Below are 12,917 nucleotides of genomic sequence, written 5' to 3' on the forward strand. Positions count from 1 at the left end.
CAACAACAACAACAACAACACAGCACACCTTCTGTTAAACATTAAGTAAAATACGGATTAGTATTTCTGGTACTAGCCCCAGTGAGAACAGTTGATGTTCCTACACTTTTACAAACTAAAGTGTTCCGTGTTTCCAAATTATTCCGAATTTTACTGAAAAATTACAGGATTTTTTATTTTAACTATACACCTGTTTTTACCAAATTTATACCCGATTTTTGTCCATTTAATATTTTCCTGGTACTATTTTATAGGACATACACAATATTTTGATTAAAATGCTGTTTTATTTTGACTGACAATATAATAAGCAGCCCTACACTGTATCCTAGGATACAACAGACTTATTGACATCAGAGGAACAAATAAAGTTCAAACGTGGTTCTCTGTCACCTCAAACACATTATCACCTGATATACTGGCCAATCAAAGTCTGACTATTGAGGTAATTGCTGGGCACAATTGCTTAACTACTAGCTTGATCAAAAACTAAATTGAAATACTTAACAAAAATACAATATTTTTTGTGGATGAGGAATGGAGAGAAAAAGTAAATCAGTTTTAAATATTCAAAAGAAACAAATGTTTTGAAGTATAAAAAAAAAAAGCAAAAATAGCAGAAATGGGTCAGATGAGGTAGAGGATGCATAGCGTTGCAAATACTGCTGCATTGAGGTACATGTTCACGATGACAATAAAAGAACATACTGAAAAATAAGCGACACATTAAAGAAACAAAAAAGTGAGAGACAAGCAATCCACTTGTGGCTTTTACATGCGCTTTAATAAAAAGAGAGTGTAGAACGACTGTGTTAATGAGTTTGTCAGAGCGCTGTGTTTTGCAAAGGTATGTATTGGTGACAGTTCTGTCCATCAGCTAAAAGACTGCCTAACACTGACAAATCTTATTAGTAAATATTTGACAACAATGGTGACGTTTTAGTTGGTAAACATATGGAACGCATTGATGGAAATGTCAGTGTGATTTTTGACCAGTCTCCCGATGGCTTGCACAGACCAGTTCTGCAAATTCTTTTCTTTTTATGATTTCAAGGCAAATAAACCGGGCTTGTTTTGTGCTGATGTCATGTTCATACCTTCTGTTGATATTTCCGTCAGCAAAGCAATTGCCTAAACGTTTGCAAAGTACCAATTAACTTTGGAAAACACGGCTTCCACTTGCACAGATTCTACTTCATCACACATGCAAGGAACATTAAACTTAATTTGAAACCAGAACTGCTACGCGTTATATTCCATATGGAAAGCGTGAATACAGATATCCCCGCCCCCGATTTTTACCGATGTTTCAAATTTATTTATTTTTTTAAACCGATTTTATCCCTATTTTAATATATGTAAAGTAAACTCCAAAAAATTCCCAATTTTTTTTTTTTTTGAAAACGTGGACCACTAACTATACTGTATCTTTAGCTGTTTTCAATACGATTTGCCCTATAGATGTAAGGTCACAGTCCAACAATAATAGCAGAGGCTTTCGAACAGTAGAATTATACTCGCTTCATAAGGTTTAGCATGTCTCCATTATCATGTAAACTTTATTTTTCTAAATATTCCTTATTGAAGACATGCAAGTTCTACTCTAGCTAAATGTGAGACTAGACTCAAGTTAATTAAAAGCACAGTTCTAAAATCTCACTTTTCATAACCAGACAATACTTCTATCTGCCCATGCCAACAAACTAATACAAAAACTTCTGGAAGGATATTATTCAGTTTAAAAACATTTCCGAGTTCTGAAGGTTGCAATTACTCTAAAACAGAACAGTCTCCATCTGACTGCTGCACATACAAATAAACATTAAAGTTGTGATCAAGGTACTTACCCAGTTCGCAGCTTAAAACCATATTCCCAGAGTTGCGTGCCTCATCAAACTTATTAAATATAGACTGTAACCTGAAAAAAATATCAATTTTTAAAAACAGCTTAAAAATCAATGATTACATATTACAATGGTATACACAATTCAGCACAAAGAGGAAACTGAATATGCTTAATTTGATTTAAATGCATTGGTTTAGAGTTAGTACATCTGCATACATCACGTTATTTAAACAAATGGATAAAACAAAAGCAAATGTACTCAAACAAAAACCAACCAATTCTACAAAACATTCACAAAAAACCACATTTAAATCTTACATGCCCATGGCAAGTATTTAAAATAGATTTATGGAAGAGATTTCAGAATTAACTTTTTGCATGTGCAAATACTAACAATGTAATTAGAAATTGCATTTGAAGCCAGCTTCTGCTCATTATAGGTATTGTTTTTAAGATTGTTTTTAATTTGAGAGATCGTCTTGTGAATTACATAATAGTACACGTAGACATCTGGCAGCCAACTAGAAAATGTGTTGACCTGAGATTGAAATATGTGAAGCCATTTATAAATTTTAAAAAATAAATAAATAAACCACAAAAAAACCCCACACACATTGATATAGAAGTTTGCTCAAATAAGCCAGAAAACAACGACAAATCGGACTAAAAGGTGAAGTCTACGTCTGAAATGCTGTTTCTTTACCGAAGCGAACACACACCCTGCCCTGCCCTCCCTTTAACCATCCAAACTCACTTGACTGGTTTGTCTCTCCATGAGGACAGCACTCTGTTCTTATTGATTAAAAACACTCCCTGAGAGACAGTCAATCAGCTGATTCTAGCCATTTCCTGGCTGGAAGAGCTGAAGTGTCAGCTAGCATGATGTGTTTTCTGGCACAAAGAGCGACAGCTTGTCCCTGCCATTACTGAGCCAAGCTGCAAGGCTGAGCTATGTTTATTTGGTTTCATAATGCAAAATGCAGGGAAAGTCAATAGAACATCATTACATAAAAAAGAGAATGTACATTTGTATATCATCTTGTTGCAGGAAAGAAGGGTTACTTAGTGTTTAAAAAAAAAAAAAACTATGTGGTGGATATTTATATGTTATATGTTGTGGCAACAGGGAGAGCAGATTCTGAGTAAGAGAATTTTTCTGCCTGCAACATTGGACTAGGTGCAAAACACCCAAGCATCTGCTATCTTTGCCTCTCTGCAGGCTACAGAAAGATGATGTGCTTTGGGTTACCTCCAAAATTTAAATGCACTGTAGTCCACGACAAAGAATAAATCAGCCCCATTCACTGTCAATGTACCAAGTGAAGGCAGCTCCAAAGGGTCAAATTGGAAATTCCATATTGTCAACAATGGCCTTTCTGCTTGTCAGTGCATTAATGCGCTTTCCAAATTGTCAACATAGCACTTTGTACACTGCAAAAGGAAGCAGTGACACTAGTATAATCTAACCCAGCACATGCCACTATTGGTAGGCAGATAAACTGTGCACCAATACTAAATTTAAAAGCAGAACAATAAATGCAGATTTTTAAACAAAATACCTTGCAGCTGGAAGTCCCCTCTTGCTCAGATCGATTCTTACTTTCTCCCCTACGTGTCGGTAAATGTCCAATACTGCCATTATTGCTGTCTCTCTAACCTGGAAAAAAAGTTGAAATACACACTTAATCCTTATGCACATGTAACCAATCTCTTATTCCCTGGGAGGGAGGGAGGGATGGAGGTAGGTCTGTCATTTTTTTTTTCTTAATTACTTGTAATAAAAAGCAGATACTATAGATATTGTCTTACATTCCCACAGGAAGGTTAATCACAAATTACCTGGGATATTACTGCTTGCCAGGAAGGCAAATAATTTGATCCAGTGCTTATAAAAGAAAAACAAGATTAGAGCGACTGAATAAGGGCCAGTCAGCCTTCTGGGCATCAGCAAGGTAACACAATCTTTGTCACTGCAGAACATTTTGGACCGTAAAATATTGGTGGGATTCCACAATACAGAATTATTAAATCGGCTAGTTTTACAGACCCTGATAGTGTCTCTAATCTTGTAGTGCCAAGGTAAAAGGTAATCCTGTTAGAAAAAAGGAACCCCCCCCCCCAAAATGTGCCGCTTGTTTTTGTTTACATAACTTGTTAATTTTGCCAATGATGTAAACTAGTGTATTTTTTCCAATATTAACAGGGAAAAGAAATTATAAAATAAAAAAGTTAGTTCTTGGACAAACGGTGAACATTACGCCTGACTTATGTCTCCTATTTAATAAGGGCTACATATTGTGAAATTTCATTTTTTTCTAGGAAATACACGTAGCTTACACACACAGTTTGAAAGCAAAAACTGCAGAGCAAGCCTACAGAGAACTTGGAACATCTCTTAGCCTAGTTACCCTTTCAGATATTGATTGGCATTTTGTCAGTTTTGAAAAACAAAACAAAAAAAAAACAACACACTGCAAATCTGAACTTTGCTGGTCACCCCAGGAGGGCGTCACATTGGCTCTGACGCTCCCTATGTGGGGGATGGCAAACCGGCAGGTATTCCTTCTACTCATCGCGCAACAGAGAACACTACCGGCCAGACACCGAGCACATTCAGAGTGGATAAAAAGCAGGGCTGATCTCTGTTCTCCGAGTTCGGTAGCCTGCCCACCTCTGCTCTGGATTGCTTGGCATAAAAGAGATTCTGGCTTTAGGCTTGTGAGATTGGAGGACGCTCACATGCCCTCAGAACATCTGTGCTGCGTGGGGACTGCGATGAGGAGAAAAAAACATAACTGCACACTCTAAATTACAAGCTTTCAATTATATAATGAAATGGTTGCACTTAAAATACAAGTAATCTTTTCTGCAATATGTTGCTAATATTTCATTTTCTAAAATAAAGTAGTTTTTGTTAGGTTTACCACAAATGATATAGTAGTCCCAGTCAAAAGTACTATGCCCTCAGTCATGCCCCTTACAAATACAGGCAAGTATTTCATTTTGCCCATACTGTAAGCTATTACATGATCACTCAGGGTTTTGTATATGCCACCTGATTTATTATGAGATGACGTAACTTTGAATTAATACCAGATGACTTCACCAGCACAATTTGAGGGGTGTTCCTAATAAAGTGGCCAGGCCTGTATGTGAAAGGCTGTGTCACTTAATGGCAATAACTGAAAAGTTGACACCCAAGCTAAAGTTAATCCTCATAGTATACAAAACACCCAAAAAAATTAGTGACAGTTTATCATACAGACATATGCAGGTTAAAACGCAGACAGAATGTAATGTAAGTATGGGGCAACGCTATCAGTGATTAATATAACTTTGTACTTCTAAGTGTGTTGTGGACGGAGATATAACGTAATAATCAAAAAGTACAAAAGTAGGGGATGATGTTTTCATGTTTTTTATTCCTTTATACATCTAGATCATAATGATTATTGTTTTCTTTGTTATACAACCTGTTGACATTTTAAATTACATTTGTTTACTATTTTACCATGCAGTTATGTTGAGTATAACAATAGGTTTAATAGGTTATGTTAATTTGTGAAAACAAACTCCCTTCAGTTTACCCCAGGGTACCTAAGGTAACAAATATTTAAAAAAAAAAAAAAAATTCTGTTGTTGAAAAGAAGTTGAAGTTTTCTGGTTTTATTTTTGATCACATGACCTTTAAACTTATTTTGAACCGATTATGTTTCCTAATGAATTGCTCAGCGCTGATCCTCATTTTATTCTAGTTTGTCCTTGTGCTTTTGTTATTTTCACTCACTTGAGGGTTGACCTGACCGAACTTCTGTTCAGCATAAAATACCCAACACAGAGTGTACACGAATAGCAAGTCCATCCATCATTCCAAATCTCCTTGATTTGTAGCAAAAATTAAAATAATCTTAAACCCAGTTTGTAATGAACAGTTTTCTCTTTGTTATGATGCAAAGACAGCTTTACTAATTTACATCCTAAAAAGGGAGGTAGAGATTTGGAAAATAAAAACCAAAAAGAGTTTAGAACTTTTTGTATATTTTGTGAATTTATTTTGTATGTTTTGTTAGGATGAAAATTTAGTAGTGTGTGTTCTCGCAAGGGTCTGGGGAAAAAAATATATAATAATCACTCCACTCTCTCAAATACATTTTTATAACCCTTTAAAAAGGATTTGTGTGGTCATAGATTGCTTGGCACTGGGGTGATCTACTAAAATGCTTAAATGCTTTTATAGAGTTAAGCTTTTTAGTATGTATAAATATTTTAGCAAATACATTTTCTTGTCATTATGAAAATTATATCATTTCATACATTACTATACAATTTTAAATATGAAATGCTTTACAGATCAACTTTGCTATATTGACAAGTGTACTGTAAATGCTTACTTGATTGTTTGAATCTCCCAACAAGGTGCACAGAAATGGCATTAGCTTGTTTAAAGTTAAGGGTTTAGCTCCGTACCTGCAAGAAAATAAAAGCACTTTTACACAATAAAAATGAAGGGTAACATATGTTCATTAACAAGCAACGACTCAAACTAACACACACACAAGTTATCCATAAAAAAAAATAAAAAAAACATGACGACATTAAGAAATGATAAATATGTTTTTAAAAATCTGATTAATGGATTGAAAATGCTATACTAAATTAGGGGAGTCAGTTTCCATTTCATGTTTAAAACAAACATATTGAAAATGTTACTGAAAAGTGAAGAAATATTTAATATGAAATAAATATACCTACACTGCACACTTACTATGATGTAAACACCAAGGCTAATATTGGCCTGCATATTTTTGGCAATGTTAAATGTTTAAGCAAAATTATAAAACATTTAACACTTGGCTATTCATTTTACAAAAACCTAAAACTATCAGCATGCTAGTGATTGCATTTCCTGGCAGGCTAACCGTTCATGAATAAGTATCTAAAACCATTACCAAACATTCTTTGCAGCAGTAAGTCCATAACAATTAAGCTGCACATAGTATGTGCTGACTCACGTATTTATGGATGCAATGAGACAAAGGCACACTCCTTCTCGACACCGAAAGTTCTTGTGTTTAAAGCCAGTACATAAACGATCCCAGACATACTGTCAACAAAAAAAAAAAAAAAAAAAGGTACAAACAATTAATAATTAGGTGTTTTTTGCATTTTGTAACAAAGCTGAACCCTTCTGTAAAGTACATGCCATGGTGTTTAAAATAGCTGCAGAATTCCACATACCATTGAGAAAAGCAGATGACACTATTAAAATTAAACTAAATTTACTTTGGTTTTGTTCCATACTTTGTATGAAATAATTACTTCAGTATTTGTTGCAGACCGGGAAAGAAGGCTATTTATATAAGGTATAAACTGAACTATGTAACTAAACTCAGATGTGGTCTGTTTATTTTAAAATTAAACCAATTTAAAATATTGTTCCAGTTTTTAAGGTATTTTGGATGCTTCTAGGGCAGACTGTCAAGAAGTTCAGGATTCATAAAAACAGCATCTCAGAAATAATGCAGATCCAAAACATGAAATTACTTGCCCAGCCTGTGTTTACATTCTTTACAACAAAAAAAAAAAAATGCAGTCTTCAGATAACTCTTATTTGCCAAATCCTTAATTACATTTGTGGTGTGTAGGGAGAGAATTTGAATCAACTAGCACATGCACATATCAGCAGTGCCATAACTGTAGTTTAGTTTTATTATTTTTTCTTCTTCTTTTGAGTGTTGCCCAATATGGTTATTGTGCCAGTCATAAAATGAGCTCTGCTGGGCTAAGTAAATGTACTCATTTATGCCGGTCCTGTGCAAGACTACATTTCAATGCTTTCTCACCCCACCCCACCCATCCCCATACACACAGCTAAAAAAAGTTGATTGAGAAATACACAAAAGTTAATGAACAAGAAACAGATAGTCCATATTTATTTATAAATTCTATCAATATATATTTGGTGAAGAAAGTCTACTTGAATTGGACCCTTGAGTAAACAAAACAGTTGTTTCTATAATGCATTTTAGAGCTTAATGATGACAGGTTTAATAACAATAATAAACTCTCTAATGTCCTATGTATGTTACACATTTCTAAACAACCTCATTCCAGCAACATGGTACCTGTTCAGATAATGTTATACTGTACATTTTGCATATTAAAAACTCATGCAGGGGATGCCTGTGACTCACCATTGGTGGAGCAGCCTGGTCCATCAACTTGAGAATGAGATTTTGTGACTGCTCTCGAACCTGGTCTTTGGCATCGCCCAGTCTGTCAATCAGTGCTGGAAGAACTACAAATGACAAAGTAAAGGTTTGATTGAGAGACGTGTTAATTCGGTTGGATTTCTTGTACAGATAAATGCAGGAAATGTTCAACAACATTTTGCACTAAAGTCAGCAGGGTGGTGCGAATAAAGGGTGATAGATTCTGTTATTTTTAAATGTATAAGCGTTGGGTTAAACTCAAATTGTAGACAGAAAAGACTGCTAAAAAAAAACTGAATATGAAATAAATTATTCTACAAAATATTTGGAATGCATTTGGTTCCAATGAAAATCAAAACACTGATACACACACCTACCCAACCCACTGCAAAAATCAATCTCGTCACATTTTTTAAAATAGCACAGTAGTGATTTTAGTCACTTCAAAACTATTTCCTTCAAGTCTTGTGAATTGTTGTGACCAGAGAATTACAGTTTTGCGCAACTGCACAGTGTATGTTCAACATTTGTGCAACAATCACTGACAACGTCACAGTTCAAATGAGTCGGACAGTAGTAGCTTATCATTATCAACTATATCACAGTGTGTCTATGGTTTTAATTGGGCAGTGTGCCCAGTCTTCAGCCCTATTTGATGGTAAAAGGCAAACTTCAAAATAACCAGAGATAAAATAGAGTAGGCATAGGTTTCTCTATTACTTCTGAAAAGAATCACATTTAAAATTTACCATACAAACCATTGTACAAATAAATTTTCTAGGCATTTTTGCGGGTCGACTAATACACCGGTGCGAAGTATGCGCCTGTGTGTCTAATATTAAAACTACTGTACCAGTGCCACAATGGGATTACTACAGTCACAGTTATGGCTCACACAAAATTACCTGTTAACAACCCGATTTGTTTGTTCAGGAGCTATGGCATTCGGGTCATGTGGTTAGGTAGAAACACAAACCCACTATTCTAATTAAACATTTTTATTTGTTAGCTTTCAGACTCTTGACTAACCACTCAAACACAATAGCTGTCAGTCTCTAGGAATTTCCTTATTCCCACCCTCCCGAGCCATTGATTTGTCAACATTCAAACTGAACCCACCCCCGAGATCCGTAGCAAACAAATATTGGTTAGAAAGCAGGAGTAGTAAACTTTAAGTCTTCCGTTCTTTGTAACTGCTACACTATAATACAGGTGACTGAGACTGGATGAATTAGGACAGTAAAATAATGCAATCTATAAAACGTTTTTTACGGTACTGTAAAGTGACATCTAGTGGGCATTCAGGTAGTGCATATAGAAAACAACCTAAAAATGTCAGGAGACCAACTCGACCATGGTCCTCGAGTGGTGCCGGCGGGCAAATTCATGCTCACGAAGCCAGGCCTTCGTGCCCATGGCAGCTGTTCTAAATAGCATAGGTCCTGAACACATTTCTGGCGGGTCGTAGCGTGGGAAAATAAATAATGCTTTGAACACGTTTTCCAACAAAAGCGTCACAACAGTCTGTTGACAGTGCTGCTTCCTTATGCTGTGCTTGTACATACTCAACATTTTTTTTTTTTTTTTTCCTGAAGGGCCTCTGGGATACGATCAACCAATTTTCTCTGCGGTAGCCCAATCACAAGTTAGCTGGGTGGGACATAAACTGTGCCTGTTTCAGTTGCAGGTACTGACAGTAAGTTTTAACCAATAGGAGAGTCAAATATCTGCCAAGTTTTACACAGCTGTCCAATCTAAGCAAGCAGAGGCAGTTTGCTGTATTTTGCATGAAAATTGAAGGCAAGTAAGTAGCCAATGGAAAAGTGAAAGACCTGACAGCAGTCCAATCATTCGTGAGCAGAGGCGGGTTGTTAATATGCCAGGTAAGCACTGAATTTCGCCGACTTATTGAGAAGTAATACATTTCACTATGTAGAATTTAATTCCCTCCCTCTTTTTTATTTCATCAGACACATAGCAGATTTAGTTACAAATCTGCTTTCTATGAATAATTGTACTGGAGATGAGCGATCTTTAAAACAAAGTAGTGCTGACAAATTTGCCAAATTGAAAGAAAGCGAGACGCTATCTACACTTTAGTTTATTCATAGTTATCTGTGTAAACATGCTATTTAAAAATATTTGCACTGCATATTTTATATAAAATTACTTAAAGAATAAGCGCAGCATGCACAATTACTACCTGAGACTTGGCCTTATTAGAGTGAGCCAAGAATAACACCCACTAAAACACACATATATATCTCGTGTGGTAGATGACCACGACTGGAGTTATGCATCCCAAGCCGAAGGCGCTAACGAAAGTCAAGGTCATCTACCACACGGTAGAGCCCGCATTGAGAGGGCTCTATCGCTATAAAAAAATTATTTATTTTCTCTTTAAAAAAAAAAACAACTTTAAAACCTATATTTACCTTGAACTTCTGATATTTTGCCGTGTAACCTTCTTCTGAGGAAAATAGTCCCTAACATAATTAGAATATAAAAACGACACACACGTAGAAAAAACGTTATTAAAATTATTACTATTAGGCAAACATATTTATTCATTGGGGTCTTACTCCTGCTTAGTATAATTTATCTGGACATCAACTGTTGAATAATCCGTGTAGTATTGAGTCAGTCTTGAAACTTGTTGTTGGAGGCGTCATTCAAGCTGGCAGGCAGTGGATTGGCTTGGGCGGAAAGAACTGAAACAGGGTTGGCAGGTTGACTAGATGATTGTTTGTATCCAGTTGATGACATAACTGTGGACCAATCATGTCTTCCATGTTGATTTGCTGTCCAGTAGCTGCGTATTGAGCCTTCCTTACAGTGTCCTGTCAAAGACATGATTTCGCTCGTCTCTAGACCAGCATCAGAAAGTATGCTTAAGTAGCTTTTTATGTTATCAGATTAGTTGTACATTAGAATGTTAAGGGAAAAAGCTGGTATTCATTGGCGGATTGATTTCAAATTTAATTTGCAGTTAAGCATTTCAATGTTCCAGCAGGCATCTATACAAAATAGAAGCCCACTAGATCTCTGAGATATATATATATATATATATATATATATATATATATATATATATATATATATATATAGACACACACACACACACTGATTTAAACTATATACTGTATATGTGGCGGGAAGGCAATGTTTAAGAACCTATGCAATAGTCAGCATGCCCGCAAACAGCCAAGTAAGATCAATTTATGCCTGTGCCCTTTGAGGACCACTGAACTAGACAGATTTCCACATTTACTCAATCCTGTGGTTTGAACAAAATAAATTTTACTTAAATCTCATTTTAATCCTGGAATTCTTGTGAAAGATTAAGAGGTTGTATTGAAGCATTGCAAAATTAATCCCAAGAACACTAGAGCGGCAGTTGTCAAAATGTCAATTCAACATACTGTATGCTGTAAAAAACAGTACCACAAAACATGTGAAAAAGATCAAAGCGGATTTATTTCCGAGAATGAATAACCAGAAATTGTTCAGAAAGAAGCTTTGCAGCTTTTATACACATGAACAGGCTCCATCTAATATGCCCATACAGTTCTATACTGTGTCAGAAAAAAAAGTTTGTGAAAGGGGTCCTGCAGCAGGATACCAACAGAAAGGAGGCTCATCGTCAGGAAAGCTGCAGTGAACGCACTGGTTGAGCACATTTATTAACAAATACAAACCAAAGACACGGGCCACAATAAAAGGTTCAAACAAAATGGACACCAGGAGAAACACTCTTTACTGTCAGGCTGAGCAGTCTCCTTCACTGATGGTTCTTTCCTATACCCCTCAGAAAAACAAAGGGTCTGGCTCCCTTTATATACCATGTGTCTGGGGCTTAATTGACCATCAATTATTCAATCAAGCCTAATTTTTATTAACACAATCCCACACACACAATTTACTGTAATTGGAGGATTTATATTTCTCAGAAGGTCCTTCTAAAAAAATGGAAGAAAAAATTAAAAATAATTTCTTTCAATCCAGTGAAAACTAGGGGTGCAATTAATCAGTAGTCTATCGGCAAGGCACCCCAATAAGGAAAAAAACGTAATTGGCTATCGGCAGTAATTTGTTTTAGCTGATAACGTACACCGATATTGAATTTCGTCCAGCACGTAATGTAATGTATGATTAGGCATGCTTACAAATGACACAACAAGTGACACAACAGTGCTGTGTAACGTGCGATCAACCTGCAGTAAGAGCTGTGTTTTTTTTGTTTTTTTTTAAATCTGAAGACAATAGGATAGCGAGTTGTGTTCAACAGAACAGACTTGATGCTGCATTAAGTTTAAATCATCGTCACCACCATCATCTTAGACGCAAAATAAAATTAATTGGACATTCAGTTCTGGAACAGAACAGCCTTGATTAAAAGCACACTCCAGTCCTGTCCAGAACAGCAAGTGAACAAAATGGCGAAATGTGGCGCGGTTTATCTTGCTACAAAAAGTTGGAAATTGTTTGAGCTCTTGGAAAAAAAAAAAAAAAAAAAAAACCTGAATCAGACATTGGTGTTTCCCGTTCTTGTGAGTTGCTTCACCAATACCGTGATTTTTACAATATTCTTAAATAAAAATTCATTCTTAAATAAAAAGCAGTGTCCGGCAGGAGTTTCACACAGCGATGGAGGTAAGCTCTTCTGTACGTCCTGCTACGTACTGTAGATCACTACCGAGAATCGACTGTTGACAGGCATTTAGATTCAATATTCACCAAAACAGAAAGTTGAAAATTCAGGAGCAGTAATGCGACTGCTTTACTTGCAAAAAAAAAAAAAAAAAAAAGAGAGACTTTCATGTTCCAAAAGTCCACTGAAAATCACGAAGCACGAAACA

General features: G+C 35.8%; 1 protein-coding gene across 33 annotated transcripts in view; it reads right to left on the reverse strand.

The window, feature by feature from the left end:
• The window catches only part of LOC121314738 (CLIP-associating protein 2-like), a 144,823-nt gene that overhangs the window by 107,515 nt on the left and 24,391 nt on the right, over nucleotides 1-12,917 (reverse strand). For 32 of the 33 annotated variants that reach the window (XM_041248339.1, XM_041248369.1, XM_041248346.1 and 29 more), the window contains exons 3-7: nucleotides 8,041-8,144; nucleotides 6,859-6,950; nucleotides 6,238-6,313; nucleotides 3,406-3,503; nucleotides 1,848-1,918 (exon numbers count right to left, since the gene is read on the reverse strand). In XM_041248339.1, the coding sequence (XP_041104273.1) occupies nucleotides 1,848-1,918; nucleotides 3,406-3,503; nucleotides 6,238-6,313; nucleotides 6,859-6,950; nucleotides 8,041-8,144 (441 nt within the window). Of the gene's footprint in view, nucleotides 1-1,847; nucleotides 1,919-2,459; nucleotides 2,479-3,405; nucleotides 3,504-6,237; nucleotides 6,314-6,858; nucleotides 6,951-8,040; nucleotides 8,145-12,917 lie in introns of those variants that run through there. The other variant, XM_041248352.1, reaches the window with a different exon arrangement.

This window comes from Polyodon spathula, chromosome 4, assembly GCF_017654505.1.
Source record: "Polyodon spathula isolate WHYD16114869_AA chromosome 4, ASM1765450v1, whole genome shotgun sequence".
Taxonomy (NCBI): Eukaryota; Metazoa; Chordata; class Actinopteri; order Acipenseriformes; family Polyodontidae; genus Polyodon; species Polyodon spathula.